Here is an 18,417-nt window from a genome sequence, read left to right as displayed (position 1 = left end):
CTGAACACATGCTATGTGGCGTGGCCCCAGGAAAGAAAAAGTTGAAGACAAAAAAGTCAAACCTGTTAAGTTATATAAAGCAACATCAGCTGTGACTGCAGATCTCAGGAATCTCCGGTCCTTTCCAGACTGACCTGCCTTGGCTGAGGTTATAGGGTGGGGGTGGGGGTACGAATGATTTACAGAAGAATAGGTGTTTCGGTTCTGGGCTGGAGGAGGAGCCGGAGCCTGGGCCATTGAGCCTGAGGACCCGGGCTTCCTGGTGGCCGTCACAGTTGGCCATCCTCCCAGCTTATTGGAGTAATGAGCGACCGAGCTGCCTCTGGGGGAGGAAACAGTTAAAGTCCTGCCGTAGCTGCAGTCCTCTGGGCGTGGTTCTGCTGTCTGACTGGGGCTCCGGATCCTGGGCCCAGAGGCAGAGGAAGCCCAGCTCCGCAGTGGCAGACTGTCTACATGGCTGAATTGGATCTGATGGCTCCAGGCCCGCTGTGCGGGGTCCCTGCTCACCCTCCGGCCACTCTCAGCCCAGACTCTGGCTCAGCCAGTCCCGCAGAAGAAGAGAACCCAGGCTCCCCGGGGAGCCCTCCAGGGGAAACTGGGGGACAGGGCTCTGAGTGGCAGGGAGCTCCCAAGGCAGAGGGCCTGGAGGAGGAGGAGGAGGTCCTGTGTGACTTCTGTCTCGGGGCCAGCAGGGTGAGGGCCGTCAAGTCCTGCCTGACCTGCATGGTGAACTACTGCCCGGAGCACCTGCGGCCGCACCAGGAGAACAGCAGGCTGCACGGCCACCAGCTAACGGAGCCCGCCAGGGACCGGGACCTGCGGGTGTGCCCCGCCCACCGCAGCCCACTGATCGCCTACTGCGACCCCGACGGGCAGTGCATCTGCGAGGAGTGCAGCCAGGCCGAGCACAGGGGCCACGCCTTGGTCTCCCTGGACGCCGCCCGCAGGGCCAAGGAGGTGAGTGCTGGGGTCTGGGGGAGAGGGACGTGGGGAGGCCACCAGGCCTCCGCCGAGGCTCCTGGGGCTGCGTTCTCTTAGCCTTGCTACCTGGCGGTACGCCCAGCCTGAATGTCTCTCGCACTTGGCTTTGGATGCTGTAGTAGCTCACTCTGTCCCCACTGGCCCCACTGGCCCTGAAATGCTCCCTGTCCATCTGTCACTCGTCTTGCTAGTTTCCTGCTGTTTCTCACTCAGCTTTCAGTGCTGATCTGTGTCTGGGGGTGGGGGATACAAGGTGTACGACTGAGGACAGTGGTGTCCCCTCTGGTCATGTCTGAGTAGCAATGAATGAAATGTAAACCTTGGCAGAAATTCTAGAGAAAAGAGCCAGAATTTCCCCCTAATTTCTCTTCTTCCCTTTACCCCAAATGAGATATCGGGAGACGGGGCCCCTCTGGAGGTGCCAGCTATGAAATTCAAGACCTTGAGATGGGCTGAGATAACATAGAACTGGGAACGTCCCTCCTAGACAATGTCAAGGACCACTTCCCTTAGGGAAAATAAACCTTGTCATCAGATAGAGGCATCGGGAGAGACAGAAACACTGTGCTCACAGCCTGTAATTTTATTCCCATCAGATAGGGAAACTGTTTCTGGAACAATTGGCTTTTCTCTGCCCTAAAGCTGAGAGCCTAGAGAGTTCTTGGGAATGAACTTAAATGCTTTGTTTCTCTGACTTGTACTTCCTTCGAGCACTTTGGTTCTGGGGGGGTGGGGACGGGCGTGCAGTTGAACTTTGTCCCACATTTCTTTCTTTGTTTCTTTTTTTAAAAATGTTTATTTATTTAGCTGCGTTGGACCTTTGTTGAAGCATGCCAGCTTAGTTGCATGTAGGATCTTGGTTCCTTGATCAGGGATCGAACCCTTGTCCCCTGTACTGAAAAGTAGATTCTTAACCACTGGACCACCACGGAAGTCCTGTGCCACATTTCTTGTGTTCAGATGCTGAGCAGCTCCCTTGTTGGCGCTTAGTACAGCGCCTTGGCCCAGGGCTCCGAGACAGCTGAGAAGGAGCTTCCTGGGAGGGGCAGGTTCCTAGCAGGGTCCCTCTTCCACGTCCTCCCTTAAGTGTGGATTTTATCTGGTGTTAGTAGGAATAGTTCTGGAAAGTTCTGTATCCCAGATGTCAGTGAGTCACCATTTCCAGCTCTAGAATCCACTTGTCGACTGTTCCCAGCATCTCTAGTGCCAGGAAACATCCGGTCAGGGGAGCTGGCCATTTCCACCCACTCTTCATGTTCATAGCCACAAGGAGGCTCTGAATCAACAGACAGCTCAGAGGACAGAGCTCCAGGTAATTGAGAAAACTGGTCTTGGAGCGTTGCCACGTGCAACATGCTTCCCTGGGATTTCCCCATTCGGTCCTGGGATAACTACGAGGCGGTGACTCTTCATTCCCACCACATTTGTCCAAGCTCATACAGATGGCTAAGTCATGGAGTGAGGGATGGGAGCTTCTGGAAGGCCACCCACTGAAGGACACAAGGAAGAACTCCAAGGTCACAGTATTATAACCTTATTATTTTTTTAAATGCACCAAAAACCTGCCATACATGTAGTAAAGAGTTGAAGGCAGAGTGCATTTCCCTTGTTCAGAATATCTGAATTCTGTCTTGTTTAGCTGGAAAAGGAATGCATGTACATACACACAGAGGAACAATCACCAAATACTGCAATAGATTTTACCAGAAAAGGTCTCCCTCCCATCCTGGATCCACCCATCTCCTTCTTCAGAAGTATATATGCTCAGTCACTAAGTCGTGTCCGACTCTTTGCAACCCCACGGACTGTAGCCCTGCCAGGCTTCTCTGTCCATGGGATTTTTTCAGGCAAGAATACTGGAGTGGGTTGCCATTTCCTTCTCCAGGGGAGCTTCCCGACCCAGGGGAATAACTCTACATGGGAATAACATCGACCCCCAGGGATTGAACTTGCATCTTTTGCACTGCAGGCAAATTCTTTACCTTTGGGCCACCTGGAAAGCTCCTCTTCAGAGGTAAATACCATCATATACTCTTCCTTCTTGTTCCTTTCATTAATTCTGTGCCTGTAGCAACATAGATACAATATGAATTTTAAATGTAGTGTAAGCTGGTATGTTACAGAGACATTGAGTAGTTGTCATTCTGAGCAAGGAGAGTTGTTTAGTGCAGGGATCCCCAACCTCCAGGATCTAACCTGACAATCTGAGGTGGAGCTGATGTAATAATAGAAATAAGTATTAGTCGCTCAGTTTTGTGCACTCTGTGACCCCATGGAATGTAGCCCTCCAGGCTCCTCTGTCCGTGGGATTCTCTAGGCAAGAATACTGCAGTAGGTGGCCATTCCCTTCTCCAGGGGATCTTCCCAACCCAGAGATTGGACCTGGGTCTCCCTCATTGCAGGCAGATTCTTTACCATTAATAGAAATAAAGTACACAATAAATAATAGAAATAAGTAATGTGCTTGAATCATCCAGAAAACCATCCCCCTATCCATGGAGGACTTTTCTTCCACGAAACCAGTTCCTGGTGCTAATAAATTTGGGGACTGCTTATATAGTACATATGTAGAACCCCAAATTCGGACATCCCAGGAGGGAGCTGTGTCAGGTAACTCAAAGACACCCAGGACAGTTTTTGGTGCTGAAAGCAGTGGCGGTTATAGGAGCAGAGAGGTAGCCCCGGGCCCCAGATCTAGGCTCTGGCCTGTTCACCGCCTCTGTTTGCAGGTCTGCTTGTCTGAGTTTTCTGCTTTTCTGCCCTGTGTCCTTGCTTTCAATTCAAAGTGAGCGTGCCCAATAAGTGCTCTCTCTCTCAGTGGTCCTCACTGCTCAGGAGCCGAAAGATTTCTTGCCAGGAGACCGGCTCAGAAGACACAGTTCCTTGAGGATGCAACCTCCACCAGGATTATTTGGAAAGCCTTAACAGACCTAAGTAAGGCTCCAGAAGTTCCATCTTTCCTTCAGCCAGCCTGAACTTGCTGGAGCTGCTTGCTGAAGGTCACTTTGGATGGTGTTTAGAGCTGCTTGCTCAGGCAAGCCTATCATGCAGAGGAAACTGAGGGTCAGCCACAGGGACAAAGCGCAGCCAGGACCCTGGTCAGCTACAGGGTCTGCAGAGCAACTGGCTTCTCAGTTCTCCGACTGAGCCTCTTCCGTGGCTCCTATGCTCTCCAGCTATGCCTGTGGGCAAAAACTCTGAATTTGGGAATTCCAGGTGTTCTCTGACTATTTCTTCTGTGCTGCTGGGCTCCTAGGGCCCAGCCCTTTCCTGTGGGGACTCACCTCTTCCCCTTCCTGGGGCCAACTTCCCAGGGCCCCTTAACTTAAAAATTTTTTTTTTTTTAATTGAAGTATAGCTGATTTACAATGCTGTGCCAATCTCCATTGTGCAGCAATGGAGTGACTCAGTTTTAACACATATATGTTATTTTTAAAATATTCTTTTCCATTAGGGTTTGTCTCAGGATATTGAATATGGTTCCCTGTGCTATACAGTAGGATTTTGTTATTTATCCATCCTATATATAATTGACATAAATTCAAGCAAACCCCAGAAGATAGTGAGGGACAGGGAAGCCTGGCGAGCTGCAGTGCATGGGATGGCAAAGACTTGGACACGACTGAGTGACTGAGCTGAACTGAATCCCAAACTCCCAGTCTATCCCTCTCCCTAAGCTTTCAAGAGAAGCTGGTCTTAACTCCTCTTACCTTCTCAGAACTCAGGCTCACTGCCAGGAAGTGAGGTTGCATGCTTGCATGCCTGTGTGCGTGTGTGCATGTTGTGAAGTCTGTACCACTTCTGTGACTGCTTTTCTGTTCTATTCTGTTCCTCGCTGTGTTTATCAAACATTATCGAGAGCTTTTTGTGGGCTCAGTGTGCTGCACCCTCCCAGGGAGTGTGGGCTGTAATCAGGAAGCCAAGGCAGGCCCCTGGCTCCCCGGATGTCCAAGGGCTGGGACAGCACAAAAGCTCAGCCGTGTGTTCTGAGGAGGGAGCTCCTAGCAGGTGAGGGGTGGGGGTCTTGGGAGGGGGGAAGGCCTGGGCTGGACCCCATCTTAGATCTTTAGGTCCATTCGTGGCTGCATCCAACCTCAGCACAGGTTCCAGAAAGCTAAGGACAGGGTAGGGATGTGGACACAGTCTCAAGGTGAAGCAAGAGCCAGGTTCTGAGAGCCACAAGTGTCCCCAGTTCTCAGGGGAGCAGTTAACCAGCATTGTTCATGGCCTTCTGCTGCCAGAAGGTGGATGGCTTGAGGCTGTTCAGAAGAATTTCTTCTAGAACTTCTGAAGAGTGTGTTGGACTCAGTATTATCTAATTTGTTTTTTCTTAAACATTCTACTGCCTTCGAGAGCAGGGAGGCTGCCTTATGTAACTGGACTGACATGTAGTGGGCTCCGACCAGCCTCCCGAGGAGTGAAGTCAGGGCCCAGGCGGGACTCTCGTGTTCCCAGGGGGACACACAGAGGGCCTGACACCATGTAGAACGTCTTTCTTTCTCTCTCCTCACTCCCTCTGCTGTTCCAGTTTGCATCTCTAACCTGATCCCGGCCACCCAGCCAGGTGCCACCTGTGCCCTGGAGGAAGAGGCAAGAAACAGTCTGTTAACATTTTCTTGAGGTGCCAGAGGAGATGCTAGAGGGTCTGACGAGGGCCTTGGAGCGTGCCAGTGGCAGGTGTTGGGTCACAGACACGGTGCCCTTTGCACAGCATCTGTCCTCTCCCTGCCAGGGCAGGCGGGGCTCTCTGTGCCCCTGGATGTGGGGCATTTACACTCACTGGCACCCCTGTTCTGCTTTGGTGCAGAGCCTGCCCTGGCCTGCGATGTGTGTGAGGCTGAAGTCTTGGGAAATCCTGGAGCCGGGGTCTGAGGCACCCCGTCATTTTCTAGGAACAGGAATAACTGGAGGTGCTGGTTGCCCGAGTGGTCCCGCCTGTCATGGGTAAGCGGGAATGCCCGCTGGTGGGGTGACTCAGAGGTCCCCATGAGGCACTTTGGAGTCCTTTTCTCCTTTAATGGCAGTCTGCAGACAGTGGGGAGAAACCCCTCCCTATATACTCTGGGGGTCTCCTGGGTCCCTGGGTCAGCTGGGGCTGACCCCTTTAACATGTTCTCGTGTCTGTGCTGTTGCTAGTGTGTGGTCTGTTGTGTCTCCCACCACCTTTTAAACAAGCATCTCATGTCCTTCCCCCAGCCCAGCCTGGAGCGGGTCACTGGGTAAGCCTTTCTGATAGACCAGGATTCTACAATCTCCCCCAAATAGGCCAGATCCCCTCCTTCTCCCCTGCTTCCCCCACTCCAGGACGTCAGGTCTCAGGTGTGGGAAGTCAGTGGACTCCCATCGGCTCTGAGTCACAACTCTGAAGCCTGATCAGAAGTTCCCGGTTTTTGGCAGAGTGAGGCGGGTCCCCTGCCCGCCTGGGCTTCTGTCCCTGGGGCCTGGGATTACCACAGGCTTTTGTGGGAGGAAGGGGAGATGCGTCAGGTGCTCCCCACCAGTCCGAGACCTGTTAGGGCAAGTGACTCAGAACTCAGTGCTGACACACGCGGCTGTGAAAGCAGCGAAAGCCGTCCTTTCTGTTGCCACTGTCTCACACCCTTGTGGAGGCAGAAAGTGACGGGGGCCTTTGAAGTTCACAAAGGCTCTGGTTTCCTGTCTTATCAGGTTCTGGGCAGAGAGTGCTTAGGGAGGTGGAGTGAGGCTGGGCGGGGGGTGGGGGTCAAAGCAGGCAAACCCAGAGTTCTCATGTGGGCACTCACCTCGGTTGGGAGGGGTTGCCCTGCCTGCGTCCGGGAGAGAAGATTCTGTGATGGAAAGCAGCCAAGGAGGCACCAGTAAAATGACCAAGTCAATGACGCCACTGCCACTGATGGAGCACCCGCAAGGTGCCAGCTGCTGTGCAGACTTCCCGCTGCCTCCTGTCCTCACAGGAACCCTGTGAATTGAACACTAGCTCTCCCCACCTCACAGTGAAGAAATGCAGTGTGGAAGCATTAAGTCAACTTTGTCCCAAAGTCTTGGCTGCTAAGTAGAAACCCTGGGGTCCCCTCCACCGCCAGCTCCAAGCCCCTGTGCTCCCTGTCAGCCTGTTCTAGGGCCAGATGGCCCTGTCAATTCCACTGACACCTGCGTGACCCTCGTGGCTCTGTTTTCTCTCCTGTGCTATGGAGACAGTGTGTTTACCTGCTGTGGGCATGGTCTCAATGACAGGAGGAGATTCAGCTGGTAATGCTGGCGCACAGTGGACCGTCTCTGCCTCCACGGAGGGCGCCCAGCCTGCTCCTGAGAGCGGCTTCCAAGGCAAACTTTCCTTTCTGTGGAAGAAGGGCAGGTGGCACCGTTGCTTCTGGGGACCTTCTGGGTGCCCTGGGCACCTTCCTCCCTAATGCTGCTGACCTTTCTTCTTCTTAGGCTGAGCTTCGGAGAACCCAGTTAGACCTGGAGCGGAAACTCAAGTTGAATGAAAATGCCATCTCCAGGCTCCAGGCAAACCATAAATCTGTCCTGGTAAGTCTGGCCAGGGTCACCTGCCGGGCTTTGACACACCTGGCTGGCTGCTGCTGCTGGTTCAGTCAGGGCCACCCGGAACTGTGGAACTCGGCTGCAGGCCTGGCCTCCACGTCCGCAGGCCCGGCCTCCATGTCCGCAGGCCTGGCCTCCATGTCTACAGGCCCCTTATATCTTATCATCTGATGGAAACTGTGGGTACAGATCAGGTTGGCTACACTGTAGGGTGGCATCACCTTGTTGCTGGGATTTGCCGTGAAATTAGTTCAAGTTTGAAAACTGGCATGTGATTCACTTTTAACAATAGAGAATAGAAGCAAACTAGTCCTGTGATATGTGTGCATGCTAAGTCGCTTCAGTTATGTCCGACTTTGCGACCCTATGAACTTTAGCCCACCAGGCTCCTCTGTCCATGGGATTCTCCAGGCAAGAATACGGGAGTGAGTTGCCATGCCCTCCTCCAGTCCTGTGATAGCTCTGGCTTATTTTTATATTTGCATATGCTTTTTTGACCAGGAGCAAATGGTATATGTGGGAATCGAGGAGGGTGGTTAGCTAGAGCTCCAGAAATTATGCATCATCTTGGCTTCTTCCACCATGAGAGGGTGTTCCGCATGCGATTCTCACCTGTTCTAAGTCCTGGCAGACAGAAAAGAGAGGTGAGAGCGGCTGGATTTGTGGATGGTACTTCGGGTTTGAATCCTCGGTCAGGAAGATCCCCTGGAGAAGGAAATGGCAACCCACTCCAGGATTCATGCCTGGGAAATTCCATGGACATAGGAGCCTGGCGTGCCACAGTCCATGGGGTTGCAAAGAGTCGGACATGACTTAGTGACTAAACAACAACAACAGCAACTTGATAAGGCCAATGGTGTGTGTGTGCTCAGTCTGACTCTTTGCGACCCTGTGGACTTAGCTCACCAGGTTCCTCTGTCCATGGCACTTCCCAGGCAAGAATCCTGGAGTGGCTCTCCATGCCCTCCTTCAGGGGATCTTCTGGACCCAGGGATTGTACTCAAGTCTCTTGCATCTCCTGCATTGGTAGGTGGGTTCTTTACCACTGGGCCATCTGGGAAGTACCATAATGGTATGCCAGGCTACTTAGTTTTGGTCTCTCTGGTTTCTGACCACTTTCCATAATAAACTCTAAGTGGACCCAAACAGTTTCACAAAAGCTTCTCGCTAGTGCCAAGCCAATAACCACAACTCAGAGAAGAATGCAAAACGTGAACACATTGGCAGTTAGGAGCAGCAGCATCTTTGCATATGAAGAATGATTCTACCTCTCCATCCATTCATCTACCCATCCATCCATCCCTCCCTCAACCATCCATCCATCCATCCACCCACTCACCTGTCAGCACCAGTACCTGAGAACTACCAAAGATAAGAGGAAACTGTTGAAAACAACGTGGATTGAAGTTGTAAATATGACCTTGACTAAGGCATTTACAAAAGATATGAAAGGACAGACTCCCACATACACAGGTGCCGTCAGGCAAATCCCTACTGTCCATCACGTGGAGTTAGTTGTATATGTTTTTGGACGTGGCATTCCATTCTGCACAGGTAGGCTTGTCCTGCAATGCTCAGGTGCTGTGGCTGCCTTCACATGCCCTAAACGTTTTGTGCTCGGCTCAGACACCAGAGGATGTGCTTTCAGCTCCAGTGGATCCAGTGGGCAGTTTGTTGTTGTTCAGTCACTAAGTCATGTTCGACTCTATGCAACCCACGGATTGCAGCACACCAGGCTTCCCTGTCCTTCACTATCTCCTGAAGTTTGCTCAAACTCATGTCCATTGAGTCGGTGATGCCATCCAACCATCTTACCCTTTGTCGTCCCCTTCTCCTCCTGCCCTCAATCTTTCCCAGCCTCAGGGTCTTTTCCAATGATTTGGCTCTTCACATCAGGTAGCCAAAGTATTGGAGTTTCAACTTCAATATCAGTCCTTACAATGAATATTCAGGGTTGATTTCCTTTAGGATTGACTGGTTTGATCTCCTTGCTGGACAGTTTAATTTCCTTGGTGGGTAGTTTAGCTGGACATAATGGAGTGCTGAGAAAGCGAATTCATGCTACTGATTTGTACAAAGAAGCCAAATTATTAATTTACTGCAAGAAATATGATTATCAAGTATGCTGAGTAGGTCCATTGTCCAGGCAGGAAGACTGATGTCACAGACTTGAAGAGGAACCTGACTGTCAGAGCTGGGCTCAGCAGACAGTGCACAGTCTCATCCAATGGATGAGAGACAAAGTTAATGAAGAGTAAATAAGAACTCAGCCCGGGGGGTCCTTCTTGTTTCATGGAACCCAGGATTCAAATGAGAATAAAGGCTTTCTTTTATAATAGGAAATTGTTCCCTAATTTGAGGGTTTCTTGGGTTTATATTGGGATTCTCAGGTGGCGCTAGTGGTTAAAAATTAACCTGCTAATGCGGGAGACTCAGAAGACGCAAGTTTGATCCCTGGGTGGGGAAGATCCCCTGGAGGAGGAAATGGCAACTCACTCCCGTATTCTTGCCTGGGAAACTCCATGGACAGAGGAGCCTGGCGGACTGCCGTCTGTGGGGTCACAGAGTCGAACATGACTGAGCACGCATGCATGGGTTGACGTTCTTGTGTGTTGAGCTGTGATAGACTGATGCTTCACTAATCACTAATGGGTTTTTCACTGATGCTCCCTCCCCGCTCTCGCCACTAGGTGTCAGTGTCGGAGGTGAAGGCCGGGGTGGAGGAGCAGTTCGGGGAGCTCCGTGCTGCCTTGACGAAGGCCCAGGCCGACGTGATGCTCTTCCTGGAGGAGAAGGAGCAAGCTGCCCTGGGCCAGGCCAATGGCATCAAGACCCACCTGGAGTACAGGAGTGCAGAGATGGAGAAGGCCAGGCAGGAGCTGGACAGGATCGCTGCCATTGGCAGTCCCGTGCTGTTCCTGGAGGTATGGGTCACTGCGACGCTGGAGCCAGAGAGACCCTCACTCTGCTAGGTCCGCAGTGGCTGTGGCAGGGCAACCACCCTGTTGATAAATGAGGCAGAGAGCAGCAGAGAACAGGTGTAGGAGGGAGGGCTGCCCAGAGCGGGAGGCCAGACCAGGTCGTGGAAGATGCCTTCTATGTGGTCAGGCGCTGAGCTGGACCCATTACATTTTGTGAAGTACATGCCCCATCAGCCCGTGTCACAGATGCAGAAGGTGCTGTGTTGAGTAGAAAGGAAGCACAGAAGCCAGGGCAAGTTCCGCTGTGTTTCTTTTCCTCCAGGAGTACTGCAAGTTCAAGAACACGGAGGACGGCGCCTTCCCCAGCGTCTACATAGGGCTCAAGGACAAGCTATCAGGCATCCACAAGGTCATCATGGACTCCACTGCCCTCCTGATCCAGCTGCTCCAGAGCTACAAAGAGAAGCTCCAGGAGTTCTCCAAGGACGGTGAGACGCCAGGGCTTGTGACATCTCTGGAGGGGTTGGCGGGGGAGTTGGGAGTCAGGAAGGGAGAACAGAACAGGGGCGGAGAGAATGTCCCATTTTCAGAGCCGTCCTCTGGTTGGACCGTGCGGCTGGTGGACACCTACCTTGATGATGTTAACTTACAATTGATTTCAGAAAACATAGTCTCGGTATGCACTTGGCCTGCATCTCCACTCAAGTGCAGACTAACTTCCGAGGTCACTGATGCCTATGCTTTCAAGTGAAACCCAGGTCAGGCTGGGATCTTTCCTCAGTGGATTTTACTTCGATGTGGTCCATTGAGCAGGATTCTCGGAAGCATGACTGGTGTCTAGTCCCTACTTTCCCCAGGAGGCCCAGGGAAGAGCAACAGAAGTGGGGGGTTCCTGTTCCTTAGATTCCCTTGCCCACCTGGACAGGTGAGCATTTACAACTCTTGATTTTCTAGAGGAGTACGACATCAGAACTCAGGTGTGTGCTGTCATTGAGCACAGACATCGGACCTCAGAACCCGAGCCCTGCAGCAGGCAGCAGCTCCTCCAGTGTAAGTCGTGAGCCGCCCTGCTTTCCCCGGGTGTGGATGTGCATGTGATGCTTCAGAAGCAAGGATACCATCTTTCAGCAGGTTTCAGGTTCTTGCAACTTCAGGTCTATCCCCAAATGGTACATTTAAATTTTAAATAAGTTGGATTTCAAAAAAAATTAGAACTTTTAATTTTGAAACCATTTCAGAGTTAAAAAAACATTGCACAAAAGAGGACCAAGAATTCTGATACACCTTTCACCTAGCTTTTCCAAATGTGAGCACTTTATATAACTATGGTCCATTGATCCAAATCAGGAAGTGAGTATTGCCGGCTGGGATCTATTCAGATTTCACCAGGGTTGCTCCCGGTGTCCTTTTTCTGGTTGGAAGTCCAGTCCAGAGTCACAAATGTTTTGTGGTCTCCTTAGCTTCCTTCAGTCTGTGTCCAGTCCTTTAGTCCTTCTGTGTCCTTCACAACCTTGGCCCCTTTGAAGATCCTGGCTGGTTTCCAGGTGGCTCCCTTTTGAGTCTGACTTGGCTGGAATTACCGAGCCCATTGTCCTGCCCTGACATGGAAGTGTCCTGGTCTGTCGGCATTTTTAGAGACACTTATTTCCAATCAATACTTGCTCATAGTTAACAAGACAGGGAGGTCTCATCTCCCAAGAGAGGAAGGACATGTCTGGGTAATCAAGGCTCATTTTTCTGACTTTAATCTCTTTGGAACTCACTGTTCAACCCCACTTCTGCTTGCTTTCTGGGGGTGAGCTCTGGCTAGCCAACTCCTGAACCCTGTTTGCTCTGGTCTTGATGTGGAGCCTCGAGTTTGATGACACTATTCTTACCACAGCTCCTCGTCTGCCCCAGGATCTCTTGGTTTCCAGTTTCCTTTATTTATCTTTCATGCTTCCTGACAGCAGCATATCTATGTTTTATAAACAGACAATACAGTTAATATAGGGGCTTCCCAGCTGGAGTGATGGAAAATAATCCTCCTGCCAATGCAGGAGACATAAGAGACGCAAATTTGATCCTTGGGTCAGGAAGATCCCCTGGAGAAGGGGATGGCAACCCACTCCAGTATTCTTGCCTGAAAAATGCCATGGACAGAGGAGTCTGGTGGGCTACAGTCCGTGGGGGTTGCAAAGAGTAGGACATGACTGAAGTGACTTAGCATGAGCACACGTAGTTGATACAAGAAGCCAACTGACGTGGAGCTGCTGCACGCATTGGGGGAGATTCAGGGGTGGCTTGGATGGGGGTGAACGGGGTCTCTAGGTGGGACTTGGGGCTTCCAGTGTGAGTTGAGGGGCAAAATGAGGGAGGATGGGGCCAAGAGAAATGTCAAAATAACCTGGAGTGTGACTTGAGCATTTGGATGTGTGGAGGTGTCCTCTGGGGCCAGGAAGAGAATATCTGTGTACATGTGGACTGCTTGAGACTTCCCTTGCTAAATAGTGATCAAATATTTTAACAAATGAGTGAATCAGATGTGGGTGTATGACCCTTGCCAACGCTGCATAGAAAAGCACCTGAATTTCAGGACGTGTTTGTCAAATGAATGAAAACATGAGCCCATCAGTAAATTTTATTTCTTGATTCAGTTCAACAAATAATACAGTAAATGGCAAGCAGTTTGAGCTTCAATAAGGAAGGAAGGAAGTAGGGGTGACTTGTTAAAAGGTATCTGGGACCACTTACCACGTGTATGGGAGTGAGGCCCCCTCCCCCCACCCCCACCTAGCAATTCCCCCAGACATGGCTGGGCATCCCAGGATTTAACTCTGTCCTGATGCTATCTGCCTGGAGATGGTGTCAGAGCCCACCAGACGGACCCCGCTTCAGATGCCAGTCACAATTATGGGGCCCCCAGAGGACCCACAACTTCTGTCAGACTTGGCTACAATCCGAGGCTCCTAGGACCCTCCTTGGATTTGAGCATTTGCTAGAACAGCTCACAGAATTCAGGGAGACACTTATGTTCTCCAGTTCATCAAAGGATGTGATGAAGGACACAGATGAGCAGCCAGAGGAAGGGAGAGATGCTCAGAACGAGGGCTGGGAGGGTCCCCATGGAGGTGGGGTCAATTGCCTGGTATGGATGTTTGTCAGCCTAGAAGTGCTCAGAACCCCATACTACTGGGATTTTATGGGGGCTTTATCCCACAAGCGTGATGAACCACTTCCAGCCCATCTCTCTTCCCAAGAGAAGAGGAATTAGGGCTGCAAGATCCAAGCAGAAGTTGGTCATGACTTGGTCCATCTGGTGACCAGCCAGCTCCACCCCCCCATCTCCACACACAGAGTCACCTTGTTAGAACAAAAGACACTGGGACTTCCCTGATGATCCAGTGGCTAAGACTCTGAGCTCCAAGGCACTGGGCCCAGGTTTAATCCCTGGTCAGGGAACTAGATCCCACATGCCAAAACTGAGATCTGGTGTAGCCAAATAAATAAATAAATGCAAAATGAAACCCCCCAAACTCTACCTCTTAAGAAAAAAAAAGACATTTGTTTAACCCAGGAAATTACAAGGGTTTCAGGAGCTCTGTGTCAGGAACTGGTCTCAGCATGGGATTTTCCAGGAAAGAATACTGAAGTGGGTTGCCATTTCCTCTTCCAAGGGGATCTTCCTGACCCAGAGATTGAACCTGTGTCTCCTGCATTGGAGGCAGATTCTTTCTAGGCAAGAATGCTGGAGTAGGTTGCCGTTTTCTGCTCCAGGGGATCTTCCTGACCCAGAGATCAAAACTTAGTCTCTTGAATCTCCTGCATTGGCAGGCAGGTTCTTTACCTCTGAACTGCCTGGGAAGCCAGTCAAAGACCAAACATTAGAACAAAAGATGGTGCTAGTGCTGTTACCACTCAGGAAATTACAGGGAACTCTGTGCTGGGAGCCAGAGGCAGAGAACAAGTCTACAATTACTGTAAGTCACAGAGTCCCGCTTGTATTCTGTTTCCTGGTTTTCACCCACCTCTTCTCTGGGAGGGAACGGAACTTGGGTAGAAAGGGAACAGAGGGATGGATGTCTTCTCATCCCTTGGAGGCTGGCTAGGTGTGAGTCAGCTGTCAGCCCCTGATCTTCTGTGTCCCCCTTCAGATGCCTGTGACATTGTCTTCGACCCCGACACGGCACACAGGTACCTCCGGCTGCAGGACGACAACCGCAAGGTCACCAACACGGCGCCCTGGGAGCACCCATACCCCGACCTGCCCAGCAGGTTCTCACACTGGCGGCAGGTGCTGGCCCAGCAGAGCCTGTACCTGCACAGGTACTACTTCGAGGTGGAGCTCTCGGGAGCAGGCGTCTATGTGGGCCTGACGTGCCAGGGCATTGACCGCAAGGGCGAAGAGCGCAACAGCTGTATCTCTGGGAACGACTTCTCCTGGAGCCTCCACTGGGACGGGAAGGGGTTCAGGGCATGGCACAGCGATGCGGAGACCCTGCTCAGCGCCAACGCTTGCCGGAGGCTGGGGGTCTATGTGGACTTCCCTGGTGGGGGCCTCTCCTTCTACGGCGTCGAGCCTGAGACCCTGACGCTGCTGCACAGGTTCCAGTGTAAGTTTTCGGAGCCCGTCTACCCAGCCTTCTGGCTTTCCAAGAAGGACAGTGCCATCCGGATTGCGGATCTGGGAGAGGAACCTGAGAAGCCAGGGCCGGCCCCAGTGGAGGCTGCTGCCTAGACACCAATTCAGGTCTCAGACCTGTGCTGACACACAGACAGGTGGCAGTTTTCATTGGAAGACTGACTGGGGGTCTGTGCCAGCGCCTGCTGGCTTTAGAAATCGTGTGAGGATGAGGCGAAGGGTCTCTGGTTGCCGCCCTGGGCTCCTCACTGTGCTAGTCCCCTTGTTTGCAGTAATCCTCAAACCCTAGGTCCCTCTCACCATATTCTTATGATCCCGCCCTGTCTGCTTGGGTGGACCACATGCTGTGCCCAGAGGTGGTCACCAGGCAACCTCAGAGTGACCAGAAAGACTGCAGAGGAATCAGAACCAATCACTAACCTTGTCTTACTCCTGCATCCTCTGTTCTGAGCACCTCCTGAGCCTCAGCCCTCATGACCCTCTTGGCAGCCCCATGGGGAGGTGCTCAACCACCCCCACTTGGTGGGCGGGCAGGCTGCGGTCCAGGGGGTTAGTGAACTCACTCAGGGTCACTGTGGTCATGTGGCGAGTGAGTGGCCGAGCTGGGATTCAAACCTGACATTGAACTTCTAACCACTACCCCACACTGCCCTCCTCCTTAGATCACGTGTAAGGGAATAAACTACAAGCTGAACTGCATTTGTGAGCAGGGAGAGTCTGACAGCCTCAGTGGCTTTTCGTGCCCACGTCTGATGGGCCTTGCAGCTGTGCTGTGACGGAGAGCTCACTACCTCACAGGCAGCTCTCCTGGCTTGGGCACAGCGAGAACTGCAGGACTGTCTTCGTAGGGTCCACGTCCTAGTCCCTATGACCTCGGCGGATGGCCCTAGCACCTCTCTTCTGGAGCCACCTGGACTGTGGGAACGTGTCTAATTCCTTATCCAAAGGGCAGTTGTCTATACACTTAGGAGTAGCTCTCACGGGTCCCCCGGGAATATGTGTGTTTTCACATCCTGTTTCCCAGTTTCCTTGTGGTTTCCAGATCTTTTACCCCTCTGATCACTTTCTCTTCCTTTCAACAGATTGTTCCCTAAAATTAAAAGTGTCCTTAGTCCTTATTCTTGCTCAATCATGTCTGACTCTGTGACCCTATGGACTGTAGCCTGCCAGGCTCTTCTGTCCATGGGATTTCCCAGGCAATACCAGAGTGGGTTGCCATTTTCTTCTCCAGGGGATCTTCCCGACTTGGGGATCGAATCCGCGTCTCTTGTGTCTCCTGCATTGGCAGACAGTTCTTTACTAACATCAGACCTTTAGGCAAATGACAAACTGTATCTCAGTGGGTTTCTGAGGACATAACCTGAAATCCCTTCTGGGATTCACTGGAAATATAACTTCTGGGTCTTTTCCATGACCTGTGTCAAGGCAAGCCTCTTCCTCTTTGCCTTGTCTGGTGATCCTGTCTCAAGAGCACATTATTTCAGCATCACTTGACTTGTTTCTGGAGACCCTGTCAGACATTTGAATCATAGGATTTACACAGTGTAGGATTTTAATTTCCAAACTGAATTTTAAATTTTTGAATTTTATTGACTTTTAAAAAATCTGAATTGTAAAACTCATGACATCACTGCTGCTTGTGGAGATAGATTTGTTTCATGATCCTACTAGGTTATAACAGCTCTCCTTCCTATCCTGCAGAAATTGGTGACCTTTTCTTAGATCTTACTCTCACTGATACCTAAATTGGTTAGAGTCTTGCAGTCCTCAGTCAATACCTTTTGGTTTTGGTTATTCAATAAGTCATGCATCCGGGTGGGACTTAGGGCAGTCCAGTGGTTAAGACTTCGCCTTCTAATGCAGCAGGTGCGAGTTCAATCACTGGTTGGAGAGCTAAGATCCCACATGCCTCGTGGCCAAAAAACCAAGACATTAAACAGAAGCAATATTGTAACATTCAATAAAAACTTAAAAAGTAGTCCACGTCAAAAAATTTTTTTTAAGTTATGTGTGAGTAGAACTCTTCGATAACGCGGTCCACCTCTGCACCTTTGTGGACTGGACACCATGAAGGACTTTTCAACGGCAAAGGTCAAGGTACACTATGTTCGCACTTCTAACAGTGCTCTGAAAGGAGGAAATGAGATCAGCTTGGCCACCGTGTTTTTTCTCAACCCCCGTAGGTTGTTGATGTTTCTTCTTTAAATGCTCACAAACTATTTGATAAAGCGTCTTAGAATTCAGGTACAAATTCACATCTAGTCTGCTGTTTCCAGAATCTACCTTATTTTAATTTTAAAAAATCTAGACGATTTTATCTGTCTCCATCCTCCAGCATTCTCCCTAGTTTCTCAAAATTTACTGCTTGGATTTCAGTCACATTGGTAAATTGTGTCAGTGTTGTGAGATGTCATTTGTTTAGGCCACACTCAGACTCATAAAAGGAACCCTCTGGGTGTCTCCTCACCTGTCTTCAACACTGGCTTCTCTTTTTGTTCACTTGTTAAGGGCTTCCCTGGTGGTTCAGGGGTGAAGAATCGGCCTGCAATGCAGGAGACACAGGAGACGTAGGTTCAATCCTGGGGTCCTGAAGATCCCCTGGAGGAGGAAATAACTCACTCCAGTATTCTTGCCTGGAAAATCTCATGGACAGAGAAGCCTGGTAGGCTATAGCCCATGGGGTTGCAAAGAGTCAGACACGACTGAGCAACTATCACTTTCTTTCTTTTGGCTTGAAGACCTTTTTTCTTGATGTAAAAAAGTAGAAGTTGCTCAGTTGTGTGCAATTCTTTGTGATCCCATGGACTGTACAATGGAATTCTCTAGGCCAGAATACTAGAGTAGGTAGCCTTTCCCTTCTTCAGGGGATCTTCCCAACCCAGGGATCAAACCCAGTTCTCCTACATTGCAGATGGATTCTTTACCAGCTGAGCCACAAGGGAATCCCAAGAATATTAGAGTGGGTAGCCTATCCCTTCTCCAGGGGATCTTCCTGACCCAGGAATCGAACCAGGGTCTGGTCTCCTGCATTGCAGGCAGATTCTTTACCAACTGAGCTATCAGGGAAGCCCCTTCTTAAATGTTAGTAACACTCAGTTTTGCTGTGATCAAAATTGATTGATCATCACAGCAAAACTGGGTGTTAGGAACATTTAGTTTCTTTCTATTGTTGCCTAAAGTGACAGTCATATCTTCTTTTCCTTGGTCCAAAACTGAAAATTGCCTAAAACAAACAGATTAAAAAATAAAAAGATAACAAAGGCCAGTGATACGTTCTCTGTCATTTTCTCCAAGCTTTGTATATGTATCTCCAAGCTGTATGTCATATAGGAGCCTCCACTCTCTCTGGCAGCTCCTTAAGCACAGACG

At 50.7% G+C, this 18,417-nt stretch overlaps 1 protein-coding gene across 1 annotated transcript; it reads left to right on the top strand.

Annotated features, from left to right (window-relative positions):
* Positions 1-219: 219 nt before the first annotated feature.
* On the top strand, positions 220-18,313 carry TRIM16 (tripartite motif containing 16). The gene is made up of 6 exons (XM_005887288.3): positions 220-957; positions 7,396-7,491; positions 10,197-10,430; positions 10,750-10,915; positions 11,382-11,477; positions 14,561-18,313. Exons 1-6 carry the CDS (start codon positions 454-456, stop codon positions 15,142-15,144), a joined length of 1,680 nt encoding a protein of 559 aa, XP_005887350.2. The 5' UTR covers positions 220-453; the 3' UTR covers positions 15,145-18,313.
* The last annotated feature ends 104 nt before the right edge of the window (positions 18,314-18,417 follow it).

This window comes from Bos mutus, chromosome 19 (genome assembly GCF_027580195.1).
Source record: "Bos mutus isolate GX-2022 chromosome 19, NWIPB_WYAK_1.1, whole genome shotgun sequence".
NCBI lineage: Eukaryota > Metazoa > Chordata > Mammalia > Artiodactyla > Bovidae > Bos > Bos mutus.
This window is presented reverse-complemented; position numbering and strand designations above follow the sequence as displayed.